We start from the raw sequence: 17,497 nt of genomic DNA, 5'->3' as shown, positions 1-17,497 counted from the left end.
ATGGTGTAGATTGAAATGTATTTTAACCTAAACAAATCTTTTAAAAACCTTGCGTCAGTAGGGCAACTTTCCGCATCTTGTGAAGGTTTCAGTATTCAAAAATTCATGGAGCTCACCAATACTTCCAGTCAATGCTGTTCCAGTGTAAAAGACTAAGACATGTGACAGTCCAGTTAGTAAAAATTAACTTTGAAACCATGATAGTCAACAAAGTTTCAAGAGTTCAAACCAACAGCTGAGCACAGCTGAGTGTGAACAGTCTGAACGCCAAAGAAATTCTGATCAGTGCATGTGTCTGGCACAATTATTACAGAGTGATATTGTACTTAACGGCGAGTCATCATGGTGAATGGTGACTAAGGATGAATGGCAGCAGTAAGAACTATACAGACCACCCGTGTCCGTGACATCAGCCTAGCAAATTGCATGCGAAAAGCAAAAAAAAAAAAAAAAAACAAAAAAAAAACAACAAAAAACAAAAACAAAACAAAAAAACAAAACAAAAAAACAAAAAAAAACCCCCAAAAACAAATCAAAACAAAAAGCAAGAAAAAAAAACCTACAAAAAAAAACAACAAACAAATAAATAAATAAAAAAAAAAAAAAAAAAAAAAAAAAAAAACAAACCAAACCAAACAAACATTCGTTATTTAAAAAAAAAGTGGCTGCTGGTAACCTGTTCTTGGTCCTGAATCTTTAAAAAACCATACAAGCTACAATAAAGCAACTGCACTGGCATCAATGTAAAATATATGTGCCACCCAATTCACAAACACAAACAGGTGAAAACAATCGAATTTACTAATCTACAAATTGAATTGATAAACGTTAGTAAACTGAAAAAATCGAATAAAGAAGCATTAAATTAACAGCAAAATGATGCCTACAGCACCGACACACCTTTTGAATGCTACAAATAAAACTGTAAATTATATTATCATAAAGTGCTCCTCACAAATTAATCTTGACCATCGGTACGTCCAGCTCTGAACAGATAATCGAAATGAACTTGTTTTGTTTGGAGCCAAGTATGTACCATAATTAAATAGATACAAACTATCTAGTTAGCAGTTATTTTCCAAACCCCTAAATTATTAAGAAAAATTATAAAGCTTAAATTATAAAAAAAATTAATCAAAACAATTGCCCATTTCTCGGTGAAGATATCTATAAAAAATGGCCATAAGGTGAAAGTAATCAGATCAGTTTTGACAACGCAAAAATAAACAAATAAACAAACCAAAACCCCCAACAAACTAAATCAAATAGAAGCAAAGCAAAGAATTTCACTGAAATAAATCAAACTTATTTAGCATTGAAGGAAAGCGGGGAAAGCACGGAGGACTTAGGACACACGCTGTAACAAAATCACGGCGAGAACCGACAAAGTAACAAAATCACAGGTGAAACACATGAAGAACACACGTTTCACATTTCACTAGTTACCGATATTTCTAGATGACATTTGATACCAGTAAAGGGGTGTCTTGAATATCAAACCCTTCTTACCAAGGCGCAGCTGGATTACAAACAGAACATTCCAGCTACTCTCTTCTTCGTGTAATGACTCTCCAAACTTTGCATATTGCACAACATCAACGGGAAAAAAAAACCACATCTTCAAACAGGGAGAAGACAGAAAGAATTCTAGAACCTTACAGAGAAAGTGGGGTTCACTTGGCTCATCCTGATGTATAATCAAACTACACACAGCATCCAAAGGCCTTCAGAACAGCGAAAGGGGATTAGGGTGGGTCGGGGATGTTGTAGCATATCACCAAAATCGTCCTGCTGTTTGTACACTTCTAACATGAACTTTCACAACCAGTTTCAACAACAACTTTGTTATTTCCAAGAGAAACACTGCAGGCAAACATATAAATGCCACAATGCATATCGTGCAATAAATAGTAGTATTGATATAAACAACCTCATAGACCAATAAAAGAAAAAAAAAAAAAAAAAAAAAAGAAACCCCACAGTCCTCGCCATGATTACGAATTTATACGCTTCGCAGATAATTGTTCGTACGTTTCATGATTTGTAAATGCACAGTAATGCACAGACATGACAAATCACGTGACACCCTACCAATCATGTCTTGTCCTGTTAATGCCGTTGACCTTCCTGCCAATATAGTTTTGTAACGAGCATCGAACGAGGAGAGAATAGAGGAGTTGCGTTCCTGCCATGACTGCCAGATGGCGCTTTGACTGCTGACGTCATGAATAAGGTGAGGGGCGGGCAAACAAAGCAGGCGACGGAGGAAGGAGTCGCTTAGCGCCTTCATCCAAATCAAAGAGTGCAAGAAGAACGTGCAAACTCAATGGCAGAGACAGAGAGAAAATACAAGTTTGGAGTTATTTCTTTGACTTGACAAGCTCTTTAAAGTTCTATTGTAGGGGGAAGGATAAAAATAAATCAGGCAAATATTAAGAAATCACAGCTGCATCAACAAGGCAGTAGGATAATCGTCACACAGATGTCACCCATCCATGATAGTAAAAGAATTCACACAAAAAAATAATCCACACACACACACACATGTTCGCACATGAACGTGCAAAAAAAAAAAAATAAAATAAAACCAAACCCCAAACAAATCACATAAATGCTGTGAGCAAGACAAGCGCCAGCCTTCTTTGGAGGTTAACACATGCAAGCATGACTGATAAAGTTCAAGCACAAATTCTTACAACTATTTCTATCTAAAGATGTTCCTGGACACACTCGAGGCTCCAGAACGTGTGAGCCAGACGGCACGAGCGAGTCTTTGCAATGTCCACAGCAGCAGACGACGATAGTTGCATCACAATAGCTCATCACATCGGGAACAACAGAAACAGGTATTTAGAGGGTGTGGGAGGTAGGGGGTGAGGTGGAGGATTGCTAAATGTCGGGGGAGAGAAACTAGAGGAAATTCCACATATTTGTCAGTTTGGAGGTAAAGTTCAACGAAGGTATTCACAGAAGTCTTTACAAGCATCTTATAAGGAACGTTGGAACTCCGAACCAAACCAACATCCCGAAAGACCGCAGACTTTCTACAAACTGACCTTAAGAGTCACCGGGGAGGGGAAATGTTTCAGACATGTTCAAGCCAGAAACAAACCAAAACATAAAAAACAAAAATAAAATCAGGATTAAAAAAGCAACAAAACTTATTAACTCAGATGACATCTCAAGAAACATAAAGAGAGAAGAAAGAAGACAGGAAAGAGAGATGGAGAAGAAATAAAGAAGGAAAGAAAAAAAAAAGAGAGATCACAGATCTTAGAAATTACAGCTACAGTGATTTATCGGGAGTACTTCCACTTGTTTGGGCATCAGATTAACTGTAACAAATAAACAGCACAAAGCGAAAAATATGCAGTCTGCCCCACGTGTTCTGGAACTCCATGCAGATTGAACTGGCCAGGAAGAGTAGAGAACCTCCCGTAATGTCTGGGGAGGTCATGAGGATGTCATCCTGCCCACCCCAACGATCAACACCTATTTACTCCTGCTGGTCTTGCCTGACAAAAAAGGTGTTCTTGCGATCCCCATAGACAGGTGATATCCACACCGCTTGGGAGGAAAAGGTTTGGGAATGGGGTTATTCGATTGGCTGGATACTAGAGTCCCATTCACCTACCTACACCTCTTTATTCCTTCGCATTTTCACAAAACAGCTTAGGAATATTTCACAAATAATGCGTCACAATCGCACATATATTACTCAGACTGCAGGCATATATTTTGACTATGTAGCAGCCATTTAGGTTTAAACATGTCAATGAAACAGTTACAATCATTCGTTAAGAAAATGTCTGCTGTCCTCCTGGTGCTCATCAGACCAGACGGTTGTTGTATCCCATCTGATCGGACTCCACCGCAAGTCCACTGATCTTTGCTAATGTACACACACCAGAACAACAAATAAGCCAGTGACCAGAGAACACCTTGCCGCGACATCCATCGAACACTTGTGAAGCTAGTTAGCTGGAGGCTGCTCTCACCACACCGGAAGTCTACGTAAGCACAGCTAACACTTGCGTTGGTCGAGCGAAATGGCCAAAAATAGCCTGGGCATATCTATTTATAGAGACGTGCGTCGTCTGCGGCAAAATAAAATTCTGCACGATAAATAGGCAAGCCGATAAAGTTCTGTGCTAACATGTCTGGGGAAAAAAGAGGCCAGCGTTTAAAAGGAATCCAACATTTTTTTTCCAAAAAACCAGGCTGAAATTCCAGTTCCATAAACATGCAGTCACACACTATCACTGCAACTTCCGGCTTGCTGCGCATGTCTGGCTGTAAGAGCAGCAAATATGGCCGGCCTGAAAAATAAACCACATCAATCATGTTAAAGCACGGCATCGGCTGGGAGGAGGGCTATCAAACATGTATTAATATTTTTCAGTGTTTAGCATTATCTACTGCAGAGTTTTCAGGAAGAGTCGTAAATTTGTCAGAACTTGGCAAAAATAACCCAGCCTACTCGATCTCGCTAGTTTAAGAAAATACATCGGAGCCATTATGTTCTTCTTTCTGGCTGAAGACAGATTAGTTACCTATAACAAATTTCTGTCTCTTTTGCTCCAACCCTCATTTCCGAAAGTAAAAAGAAGAGACAAGCATTAGGAGCAGCTCTTGTATTCTTTTGGAACTACTATAGCTGAACCTTTAAGTTTTCAATTCCACTGAAGCCATCGCAGAAACGCCAGATAAGATAGTAAAGGGCGAAAGGGAAAGGAAAATGGAAGCAATTAAGAAAGAAGCAATAAAAAAGAATTTGAATGAATAAACAAAGAATGAATGAAAGATAGAAAAATCGAGCAAGTAAAGTACATAGCCTTTCAAAAAGTGCTAATGATAATGGTTTCCATCGTCGTTTCCGTTACTAGTAAGCTGGTTGGGTGGTCTGTGTACCCGACTCACCTTGCACTCGCAGCTGGTGCAGGGGTCGGTCTCCAAGACCCATGTGTCTCCATGGCCGTAGGTCGTGCCCATGTACACACAGGTGCTCGTGGAGCTATCGCGGCCCCCGGCCTGCAGCAGCAGCGGGTTGGCGCAGGGGTTGGTGTCGACGCAGCGGGGGCAGCAGTCCCCAGGCTCCTGCACGGCGTTCTGACAGGTCAGCTGAGGGCAGTCCATGGGCCAGCAGTCCGTCTCACCATGCTGTTGGTGCAAGGTCATAGGTCGTGAGTCAGTTCGTGTCACAGACTAAAAATGACCACAACAGCGTACAGACAGGCAGGCAGGAAGACAGACGGGAAAGAATGGTTAAGTATAGATCCTGGGTAGCAATGACACATCCAATACACATCTAATTACAAGTAAACATTTGTACAAAGAAAAACGATCATTGCAAGGATCTATGTTTACATTTACAAGGAGAGACAAACAGTTGGGATGACATTGAGAGTTTGGAACCGAAAAGGACCCTCCCACTCTTTTGAAGGCGTCTACTGACCAGACATTCGCAGATCTGGCACCGGTAGGTCCAGGTCTCTCCATGCTGGAGTACCAGAGAAAACTCTTGGTGGTGACAGCTGGCCGACACGTCACAGCGTGGGCAGCAGTCGAGGTCAACATCCGGGGACTCGCAGTCGCACGTCATCTTGTGGCAGGTGGCCACGCCGCTCTGAGGACGAGATGATGGTCATTAGCCAGCAAGTGCAATTATTTTCACAACTAATGAACTAACTTCAGCAGCTGAAAGCGACAGACTTCGAACCATCTGTACCTATACATTGTTTTAAACACTTCACATGTAGAAGCCCAGAACTGAGACACAATACAACGATTTTCACTTTCGAGGGAAAATTACTCGTTACTTATTCTTCCTTTAGCTTTTTTTTTTTTTTTTTTTTAAAGACAATATTAAGGGCGTGATTATGCGCATGCATGAGTATACGTGTGTGAGTGTGGGCGTGCGCCCGCGGACGCCTTTTGTTTTTTTCATTAAAAAAACGCTAGTCGTGAAACTTTGATGAGTAACACATAGACTGAAGGACTGAGTTTTGTTTTACCTGGCATGTACAAGTCATACACTTGTCAACTGTAGAGTGCCATCTGCTGCCATTTTTGTGATCTGCTCCCTGGAATATACAGCCTGAAAAACACGGTTGTATACACATAGCTTGAGTATAGGAATTAGTGGCGTAGGAACCGGGGGAGTGAGGCAAGGGAGGCAGCCACCTCATACATAACTTTTGGTGAATTCATATGCAACTGAGATCTTTATCCTCGGTGATGCCAAACATTATGGTCAAAACAAAATTTTATTTTGAAACATTGACGAAGCCTCAGCAGTGTATCGCCTCTCCAGCGTAAAATTAACAGCGTTACAATTAGTGTTTATTACAATCCAAGTAGTTCTTACTGTGCAAGCAGTTATCCTGTTTCAAGCAGCGACACGAGTAGCTTCCCTCTTCATTGACGCATTGCGTGCTGGGATGGCACGTGTGACCTTCACCTTCGCCCACGCACTCGTTCAAGTCTGAAAGAAACACAGGTTAGTTATGACGGGTGGATGGGTAAGATTTCTATAGGATTTCATCGCCTTTATGATATAAGAGGATGCTATTTCCTCCAGCGTTGTCTGTGTGATAGCTACGAAAGACGCCCGCATGGAAGGTGTGAAACATGGGAAGCAACTCCACCACGCTTGCATATGCTAACACTGGCAGAGTAGTTTCCCTTTCCTCAATGATGAGAGCTTCCGACAAGTTCTTGTACGACTGTTGCATTTGTTGTGCGTTTCAAGGTCGCATACATGAAGTCTTTGAGGGATGAGCTCGCCGTGCCAACAGCTGCCGCGGCCACAGTGCACCAGACATGCAAGTGGCATGAAAGGGCATTCTGGGCTCCCCTCGGCTGCCACCCAGCTGGCACCTGCTGGAGTCGAGCGCATCCTTCAAATGCTGGCTCGTGTGTTTGGTGGAAGGTTGAGGTTGTTGTGAGGGGAACTAGGGATGTGCTCCTATGTCGCATAATATGTCCCTGAGGCTCGATATTTCCTTCTCCGTCTTGGAGGATATTCCCCATTTGCCAACTGATAACACCTGCAGCTGCTTCAGTTTCTGTGAGAGACACTCTAATTAAGATATTAAAGGTGTTTGATTCCAGATTGGACAAGGTAGATCAGTTGTCGGTGGGGACGACATTTTAGCTTGACATGCCAGGAGGTTTCCCTCAAGGCCGTGTGGAAATGAAACTGTAAATGATCTGAGTCGGGTGGTTGAAGATGATGAATGTTGGAGGAATGGTGGGATACCGGAAGCAGCTTCTGCAGCGCCACCATCAGTCTCACGACTATAGCGACCCAATCAAGACAACTGAGCTATTCTGTGACGATGTATTTCTCCATAACCTCACACGCCACAAAAGCTAACGGTTCTGACAGGGGAACAAGATCACATTCCCTCTCCTATAAATTAAAAAAAAAAATCTCATCACAGACGATCGTTACAACACACAAAACAACAAAGAGAACATAGTTGTTTTTTTTAAACTTTCGGGCCGACAACTCCAGTCTAAGATGGTCAGAGCCCCGATCAAACCGCACTTGAGTTAAGCCCCTTTCACCTGTTCACGTGGTCAGGCTTCATTCTTGTCTATACAGAGTAGACACTAATTCCAGAATGACGGATGTTCGTGGATCCAGCTTGCAGCCATTGTCGTCTTCATCGCTGGAGTGGGGTGGGAAAAATAATGAAGTGGGAATTGTGTCCTGCAAGGCGCAAGACTCCGAGGTACAGTGGGTCGATGGTTCCATCATCCGCTGCTTCTGGAAAGTGTCTCGAGAAGGAATTATCCTTGCGAATAATGGCTTGCCTTCTTCTGCAATGTTTGCCGTGTTTTCACCTGAATATTTTAGCCATATTGGTTTTGCATCAATAGAAATTCTTTCGAAATACGTTTATAAGCAGAAGATACCGTTTCCTTTCGTTTTGTGTTGGCTGAAATGCTGACATTTTGAATTTTTCTCTTTTTATATGTCTTACTGATACAGATTCCAGCAGAACTCTGGTATGAGAACATCAGCCTTGAAGATTACGAAATGTTCCCTAAGGGGATCGTAGCCGACAGAAGAACTGTGCCTCTGCCCGAACTCGAGGGTTAAATTTGATTTACAAACTTCATTTACCCCATCGATGTGATGGCGGGAGCACGCGACTGTCTAACATTTCTGAAAAATCGATCAACGATGAATCATCAGACATATCGATCACTGAGCAAACAGGCGGCAAGAGCAGATCTGACGCATGCGCGGGAAGATGATAGGACTGGGGGTCCCCTGTGGCTCACTGGGTGAGGATGATCGTGAGATTTATTGCGGATCTTGTCGGGAACCACCTTTCGTTCTGTTTCATGACTCTGAGGTCGGTGGGACAACCTAACCCTGTCTTTATCACATCATTTTGTTGCTTAAATTTCTTTTAAGAGAAAGACAGTGTGATAAACAGAGGAAGTAGTGTCATAGGACGGTAGGAAATGTGTCCCTTACGCCCCCCATTATCGACATTACAGTGAGGGTTAATAATAATAAATGTTGTGTATTATGGTCGTTGTGTTGATGGCGTGGAGGAGATAGTGGTGTGTTTTAGTGTGTGTGTGTGTGAACCGCTCGATGGAAGGATACTATTAAATTGTGGGTTCACAGAGTGCGTCAGCCGCCATGGCCACCCGTGTAGAAGCAAGACACTCACCCAGACACAGGCTGCCGTAGTGGTTGTCGGGCCAGATGGAGTGGAAGCCCTGCACACAGTCGCAGTGGTACCAGCCAGGCTCGTTGATGCACACAGTGGCCGCGACACGTGGACACGCCCAGAGCGCACTCGTCGATATCTGGGGACACAGACAACTTATGGGCATCAGGTGGGCCTTGCAGAAAAGTACCGACAAGATCTTACGGGAAACGAATATCGAACAATAGTTCTAATCAGATTTCAGTGAGGATGCGACTAAAGGAAGACCTGTCATCCCCTTTAGCATGCTTCCCTTGGGAACAGCTCGAAATTAATTAAAGGCCATCATGAGTCACCTCTATCTTACACCACCGTGTGCAGGTCTCGGGTAGGACATACTTCCCGCCAAGTCGTTTCACAGTAAACGTTAATGAAGTTTATTCTGCATCCTAATAAGTCATCATGCTGAATAATAACAATAAAGTATTTTGTACACACCAAAGCTATGAGCGATAATGACTTCACATACACAGGAAGTGCTCTGTGCATACATGACAACACACAAACAAGACGAAAGCTTGAAAACACGATGTCGTCCATTGACTGCAGTAGGAGTCAGGAGACTTGACGAGAGAAAGATAGCAGTAAGCTGACTTTATTAAATAAAAGAATAAAGGAGAGTGTGTGAAGGTTGTACAAGAAAACGTCACTATTAGTCTCTCATCACCAACCAAAGCGTGAAAGAAAGGAAGTAGAGGGTCACGTGACAGCAGGCACATGTCCTGTCAGTCACGTGGCTTTGCGTGACTGTGGACGAGACAAAATGACTGGTGGATGGCAGCTCAAGGAACTGCAGTGTCACAAAGCGCGTGCGTGCAGACTTTCCGAGGACGAGCCGGCATTCTTGTGCAAAATTCCATCATCTGGGTGCCTCGCAAATAACAAGCGATCCGATTTCCCCGTTCTCTTGCCATTACTTGCCGCGTGTAAGCCTTTCATCCACGGATGACTGATTCCCTCGCCCACGTATATCCATCTTCCGCACCTGGGCTGATGTCGACAAAGTGGGCCGCGGAGGAGTCTGCCTTTTCCGACACCCGGCACCCGGCTCTTTGGTGCAGACCTCGTTAAGCCGGAATTGCCACAAACAGGCGCCGGGTCAGGCGGAACCGCAGACACAGCAACAACAGCAACAACAGCAGGCACGAGCAAGGTGTGAGCAGCAGAGCGCAGGGTCCCACAAACAATATCTTGATGCGGAGACCGCGTCCTCACCTGTGAATCTACCTTCTATTCACACCCCATCTCCTATAACCCATCCTGTAATTATCTGGATGTGTGCAGAAACACGTGGTGCACTACAACAAGATAAGAAATCTTGGGTGGAGACGGGTGGAGGGAGTTGGGGTATGGGCGTGGGTGGTAACACATTATTTGCAGAAGTTCACTGGGGCCAATGGTGTTTGCTGTCGGAACTGTATGTCTGCAGGAGGACTTGCTTTGTTCTTGCAGAATCGAGAAGTGGACGCAGATGAAACATCAACGAAAGTGCTCCTTCCCGTCATACATCACTAGTGTTACTTCCCCTTCCTTTGATAGTCCGGAGGAATGAGGTGAGCCCCACCTATCCCTCTGCCATCAGGTAGAATATGTGATGAAGGGTGTTTCCAGAACAGCAGTCATCCATTCGCCGTCCGACTGCAGGTTACAATGAGCTTACGGGCATGATTCGCACGTGATCAGGTGAGAATCACTTCCGGTCACGATGACGTGTCCTGAAGCATCTCACAAAAGACATTTAGTCCCTACTTCAATTTTTTGGTGCCAGTCTCGCAGACGTATCTTCAAAAAAGTGTGAGAAAATCTGTAAGGCTAATAGTCTTCGAGTTGCTTAATTACATTCAACACAGCGAAGAGGTCTACATGAACTTTACAACGGACGGCTCAGTAAGAAAGCCCGCCGCTGGTTGGACGAGGACTACGACCATCTGGATGACGCCAGTCTGACAGGGATGGAGACGGGACAGAAGGGGGAAGACCTGAAAATCCTAGCAGGGCTTCCCTGAGCGACTAAGGAGAATGCTTACAAGCCTCGATCAGACAACAGACTGGAGGTGATTTGTAGGTGTGGCATTGCCTGTTAGTGCTCGGCTCATGTTCATCTGGAGTCAGCATCTGGAGGTCCACATGGCCACAAAACATCGATCAGATAAGAAATCTGCTTAAATGACTGTGGTAAATTGTTCTTCTCTAAGAACCGTGCCAGTGACACGGTTTAATTTCATTTACTTAACCATTCCAGCAATCAAGACAGCGAACCAGTTTTTAGACAGAAGACAGGACGAGGCCGAGCGAGGGTCGGGACGGGCAATCACCGTCTCGTAACAACAGGCCGGTACCGTTGACGTACAGATTCATGCAACTGGCAAAAATGACAGAAGGAGAGACAGGTTGATTGGAAGACTGGCTAAAAACAACTAGGCAGGAGAAGGGAGAGAAGAAGAGGGAGAGATGAGAGAGTAGTGAGGTTTGTCGGCGAAGAAAAATGCTGGAAAAGCGAACCTTGAAAAGTACTTCGCGCTGGAGGCTTAACGCCGAGGTTTGTTTAGTCTAGCATGGCTTAACTCGTGGAACTCGCGAGCTCGAGTATGGCGGCGGGACAGAAAATTGGATTTTTATCTGTTCGCATAGCAGTCGTAAGCTTGTTTTGGAATACATACACACACGTGCGTATTGGGTGGGTGGGTGGCTGTGCGCGTGGAGAGTCTCCTGAGAAAAGAGAGAAAGAGGGAGGAGGGAAGAGAGAAAGAGAAAAATGAGAAATAATAAGAGAGAAAGTAAAAGTCTGTGGGTTTTTTTTAACTTTAAAAACACATCTAATTATGTGCACTTACTACAAGAGGAAGGTGTAAGAGAGGATTATTTTAGTGGCTTCCCTTCTGCTTGCACTGAATACAATTGTACCCTGAGCTAGGAGGGACCTGAACTCACCAAGTTCGCAGTTAGGTCCGATGTATCCATGACGACACTGACACACATTGGGCTCAATGCACTTTCCTCCATTGAGGCACTCGCCGTGACAATGGGCTGCAAAAAAAAAAAATAAATAAATAAAAATTTAAAAAAGCCAGCAGAATAGAATCGTTAGACACAACTCATTGAAATTGTAAAATGTTTTTACCGTTTTGACCTCACGATGGTGTTGACTTTTCCCATGTGGAAAAAAAGACAGCACGTAGATGGATACTGCTGTCCTTTCTTTAGATACTTCTATATGATGGCACTTATTAATTTAAACACACAACTAAATCTTATCCTATTGGACGGGTTAGCGTCCATTCTACTCGTTCACATCTTCCTTACACGCACAGACGTTGATTGGTGGATGGTTGTCTGTCCCTCTTCCTCTCTATAGATACCCACAAGGGTCACTTCCTTACAGATACACCAAAGTTTAATACCCATTAAGTAAGAATTTCATTTTCAATAAGAATTTAAATAAAATAGTTAAGGTCATAAACAAAGGTGTTCACTGCTTCAAGAGTTCCAGCAGTTCGGACAGACGCCGTGCGAGGTCTCAACGCCGGAAACCTGGGATCACGTGACCCGACTCAACCACCCATCAGGAATATGGGACCTTGGATGTACCCGTTCCGTTTTCATTGGCGAGGATAACAGTTGAGTTCAGGGCTCGCGGCGTCTTCTGAAGAAAATGCTAAAAATAGCCGAGCAGGGGATGGAGCAGACCGTTGCCCCATTAAGGTCGTCAAATCCATCCTAAAGGCTGGGGTCTGGTGTGGAGCCGCCAGAAACAACTCTTTACTGCCGCTGGGAGGGAAGTGAAACGGGAAACGGTAGCGGGAGGGGCAGGCTGGTAGTCAATGATGCACTAAGTGAACTCTTGCAGACGACTGTTCACTCTTAATTCTTGTCTACTGACCTGATGAATCCATGGCGAGCTATCAACTACTTGTCTGTAGTAGTCCCTTCACTTTCAACTCTTGCGAGTAGAAATATTTCCACACTTTGAACTGTTTCGAGCTCGTGTCATCACACTTATAATACTTGCACTTATGTATCAGTCCCCACACTGTCAACGCTGCAAAGGTCACCAGTCAATTCGACCATTTACCGATTCGACCACGCACGAGACTTTTTCGATCCTTAATCGATTCGACCTCAGCCTTAGGCGATTCGACCACCGAGTTCCTATGTTACTGTTGAGGGGAAACATATTCGCTGCTGATGTGAACCAAATGATTTACACTTTCCTTCAATACTAATCAATCGTGTCACATACATAGGTCATAGGTCAGTCGTCACTGCTATCAAAGTAATGGACGCTGGTCGAAGTAATATGAATCATGGCCATCTATATAAGCAAGAAAAAAATTCCTTGCACAAACACACAAAAGTTAAAGAGAGACCAAGATTGACCTGCACAGGTCAACCGAGGACGATAAAGGAGATAACAGCAAAATTCACTTATTTCGTGGCCGCATTATCCACATATGATGATGTGATCGAATCGACTTTAGGCAGTGGTCGTGCTGGAATTGACCACCACTCCTTCCCCTACCTTGTAAATAAAATGTTTACTCTTCAATGATTTCAACAACATAAGTCTCAACACTTTCTTTTTCCTTTTTTTTTCTTTGTTAAAAATTGTTACAAGCGCGTTTTTGGAGAATGTTACCTTTTGCCGTGAAATGGTAGAAAAGAACAGACTACAAATACTTCCTTCTCCACAATCTCATTTGGAGTCTCTCGTATTGTCGACATCTTTTGCATGACTATTCTTTCGTTTAACCATCACCTTTCATTCCCTACAAGCTGCCTCCATACTCCACTCCCTTTCTTTCTTTCCTTCCCACACACTCTCTCTAATTACCCCATCCGTCTACTGCATCCATCTCCACCTCCACACTCTCCAACCTTTTCTTGAAGCAGTTGTTGTGTGCGTTAAAAGACAGCAGGCATTCCTGTATTATGACAATAAACACTTTCTGCACTGTCGCCTTCTCCGTGTGGATGGCGAGGACCAGCTGTTAACACCAGCTCTGTGGAAGCCATCGCCCGGCACCACAACCTTTCATCTACTTGAAAGCCGATGGTTCAGGTTACCCTCGTCTTCAGATCACGAGAAAGCATCCGAATTGATGAATGCTTCTGACAAACGTTTCTGTCGTGGCCCTCGTAAGCTGAAGTATTCTGCCATTAACACCGACTTTTCTTTGGCTTCTGTCTGTTCCTTCTAATTCCTCTTTCTCTCTCTCTCTTTCTCTATGTATGCTACATCCGTTATACAGTAACAGATACCTCCACGTGATCTGGTTTGCAAAGTTTGGTCACATCTTTCAAAGAAACTTACGTTTGCAGGTGAAACCGTCGCCTTGGTAACCATTCTTACACCTGCACTCGTAAGAGCCTTGGGCGTTGATGCACTCCGCATCGGTGTGGCAGTTGTGGATCCCTTCCAAACACTCGTCATAGTCTGTAACAAAAAGTGCATTTTCTGTACACTGAATGAAAACGAGGCAACAAAAGTATGATTATTAGGCATCAACACAGACAGTAAAAAATATTAGATATAAAACACAAAAACTATAATATTAGAGATAAAATACAAAATGTATAAATCACAAAGAATATACCAGACATTAGAAACTAAAAATCATAAAATCATATTTAAAATACAAAACGTCTACATATCAAAAGTAAAACACAGAAAGTATACAAAAGCTTTAAATACATGTAACATGAAAAACAGAAAATATTATAGTATTAGACATAAATTATAAAAAAGTAGAAATTTAAAATTTTAAAACGCACAAAGTATAACAATAGACAACAAAAAATAAAAGTATAAATATTACCTATAAATCACCAAGCTATAAATATTGTACAAAAATATAAATATCACAAAGGTATACTTATTACACATTAACCTCAAAAAGTAAAAAAAAATAGACACAAAACGAACAAAGCAGAATAAATACATATAAATGCAAAAAAGATATTGTAGACCTGTAATACAGATTTTAATAATACTAACAACTTTTGTAAAAAACACTATAAGCAAGAATAATCTCCCTAGCTAGTCACTGTACATTATTTTTATTGTAATATTGATTTATCGCTGATTTATTCTTTCCCCTTCTGTACGGAAATGGCCTTGGAATAAATTAATCCTCGGTGTGTGTGTGTTTTCCTTTCTCTCTCTCTCACAAACAACAGGGTAGACAATCAGGCAGAAAGGAAGAGTAAAAGTGTGAGAGATAGAAAGACGGGAGAGCAAGAATTAATTCGAAGGCAAGCAAAATAGTGCAAGACCAGCAAGAAAAATGTGAAGCCAGCCAGTTGGCGCCTTTTCAGAACGTTCAGTCTCACTTTTCAAACAAATATTGATACCAGAGTGAAGCAAAACGCCTAATACAACAGAATTAAGACATGTGCAGAGGAATTTGATGTTTTCTTGCGATGTTTGTATTTTAAACGAAAACTGTTTAGCGATTCCACGCCTGTCATGTAAAGAAATAACAAGGACAGAATTAAGTGTGTCGGTAATTTACCTTTCGTCCTCCCACCTCTCTCCTGTTAACCGACTCTTAAGTAAACAGAAACTACAAAACATGTCAACAAAAAACTAATGATTTTAAGGAGGAACGCGAAGCGACCTTGAAAGGGCGTGACAGAAACTGCGGGTGCATGGAGGATTCATGGAGGATTCATGGAGGATTCATGGAGGATTCATGGAGAATGTGAAAAACTTTTTTTGTGCAGCAAATGCCGACGGCGCAGTCGCGTGCCAAGCGAAGACTCGGACAAGAGTCAAAGCAAACATGATAATTCTCATACTGTTGGCAGACGAACTGCAAGGAGTTGTAAAGGGGAGATGACTGAGTCGGGATATGATGGGGAGAGATGGAACGCAACAAGCGAAAGTGTTCTTGTTAGATAGAGAGAAGAGACGGACAGACACAACTCTAGAACGATAAGAAAAAGGTCTTAGTTTTAGTTTGGTGCAGAATTTTGTTACCTTGTGTAAGTTAGTGACTGGTCAAGTGTAAGATGATATTTTTGACAAAATTTGGAAGACCTTTCTCACAATACACACCTTCAGACATCGCCATACACAGGTCGAGGTCGACATCACTGACGTCACGATTGTACGAGGACAGTTTACCTCGTCAAGGCCTCAGACAATGGGTTAGCTAGGGCAATGAAAGCTATAACAATGTGTTTATTAGGGATGTCTGTACACAAACTTACATCACCAGTTTGACCTCTTCTTCACATGGTGACCTTTAGACATTTTTTTCTCAGAACGAAAAGAAACTCACTTAAATTTGGGGAAATAGTATCTTACACTGAGATTTACTCAGGAGTAAGAAACAAGAAGTGTGCACCTTACTAGACCTTTAAAACTATGGAAGTCGAAAAAGATGGGAAGTTGATGAAGAGGACAAGAAGTGGTCACGAAAACCAACGATAAAATGTTTGTCTGTTATTCATAGCTCATACCTTACCTGTCTACCCCGCCGGCTGCTTTGAAATGTTTAGTGAAGAGAGCAGGTTAGTGACCTTTCAAACTCCACCAATCATTATTATAATTAAATAAACATGAATGTTTTCGCATTATACACACCTTCGTTTTGTAACATCAGTCCACTTAGTCATAAAGTTGTGTGTAGTTGTGTGGCACACATCTAAGTGCAACAGATAAGTGTCCACCGATACAATCTGACAGTTTTACAGCTTTTTCGCTCGGTTATCAATGGATCGTCAAGAAAGGCGTGACCGAGAAATGTTTATGTTAAGGAGGAAAAAAAATAGGAAAGGAACACAGACAGCGCTTGTTTTCGAACGCAGTCCCTCTCAAACAACTGATGCTGCACGAAATATGATCTTCGTCAACAAGCAATTTAAAACTTATTTCACGACAACAGATTCTTGTGAAAGATATTTGATGTGACAGAACAGTTGTTTCTTTTTACTACGACGGTCAGGATGCCAAAAAAAAAAAAAAAAAAAAAAAAAAAATAAATAAATAAATAAATAAATAAATCAGCACTCGTCAATGTTTCCGAGAGTCAGAGGGACAAGAGAGTGCATTCCTCCTTTCTGTCATTTGAGAACCATCAGGACAAACACAAATCCTTGCTCTTTGACCCGAGTTCCCATCTTTCCAGGTTTTGTCCAAACTCGTGGACTCCGGGTGCGAGTGCGTGGATTGTAGTGTTCACTGGCGAGAGCACTGCTGTGTGCACGTGCAGCGTGTGCGCATGCGCCTGGCAACGGTCGCTCAGCACGTTGTACTGACATGGTTGGAAAGCAGCCACCGACCCTGAGTTTGTTTAGGCGGGGCTGTACAGTTCTCACCTGTCGCGCGCCAGGTATGCGTCACTACCTGTTGCACACAGTCGGGGTGGGACGGGTGGGTGAGAGCCAATGTTCTCAAAAGGTTGAGGCCGCCATGGAGATGAACCTCGTATGCTAATCTGCTGACAGAAGTGGAAGTACCAAGGAGCATATACCGCAGGCCGGCTTTTTAAATCGCGAACTGTCGAACATGAACTTTGAAATGAGGCGGGTGGGTGAGTCACCCCGTGTTTTATCGTTTCCATGGCAGTGTTTGTCGCAAGTGAGTTCGTTTCACGCCAGCATTACCTACACAAGTATATAATTACCTACATACGGTATTCTACAGGTTAGTGTTTGCTTACCGAGACTAAGAAGTATGTTGTAGTGGAGACTGCGCCATCTTGGTAACTACCACGGAGGTAGCTGATTACTCCTACAAATTCGCCTACCCCGATCTC

The 17,497-nt window shown here is 42.9% G+C and overlaps 1 protein-coding gene across 1 annotated transcript; it reads right to left on the bottom strand.

Moving 5' to 3' along the window:
* Positions 1–655: 655 nt before the first annotated feature.
* Positions 656–14,164, bottom strand: LOC112566361 (protein kinase C-binding protein NELL2-like). The gene is made up of 8 exons (XM_025242518.1): positions 14,047–14,164; positions 11,667–11,762; positions 8,697–8,835; positions 6,368–6,484; positions 6,015–6,097; positions 5,456–5,626; positions 4,921–5,160; positions 656–4,319 (listed from the first exon to the last, which is right to left on the bottom strand). Exons 1-8 carry the CDS (start codon positions 14,125–14,127, stop codon positions 4,260–4,262), a joined length of 987 nt encoding a protein of 328 aa, XP_025098303.1. The 5' UTR covers positions 14,128–14,164; the 3' UTR covers positions 656–4,259.
* Between the last annotated feature and the right edge of the window lie 3,333 nt (positions 14,165–17,497).

Source organism: Pomacea canaliculata, linkage group LG6, assembly GCF_003073045.1.
Source record: "Pomacea canaliculata isolate SZHN2017 linkage group LG6, ASM307304v1, whole genome shotgun sequence".
Lineage (NCBI taxonomy): Eukaryota > Metazoa > Mollusca > Gastropoda > Architaenioglossa > Ampullariidae > Pomacea > Pomacea canaliculata.
Note: the sequence above shows the minus strand (reverse complement) of the source record. Positions and strands in the feature narration are given on the sequence as shown.

Bases quoted from the DNA above. Each gene is read 5' to 3' on its own strand.
- LOC112566361 (XM_025242518.1), bottom strand. From the start codon at position 14,127: ATGCGGAGTGCATCAACGCCCAAGGCTCTTACGAGTGCAGGTGTAAGA. The intron at 6,485-8,696 runs GTGAGTGTCTTG...TGTTTCTTTCAG, and splicing joins CTACGGCAGCCTGTGTCTGG to ACTTGAACGAGTGCGTGGGC. The intron at 4,320-4,920 runs GTGAGTCGGGTA...TTTATTTTTCAG, and splicing joins GCACCAGCTGCGAGTGCAAG to GCCGGCCATATTTGCTGCTC.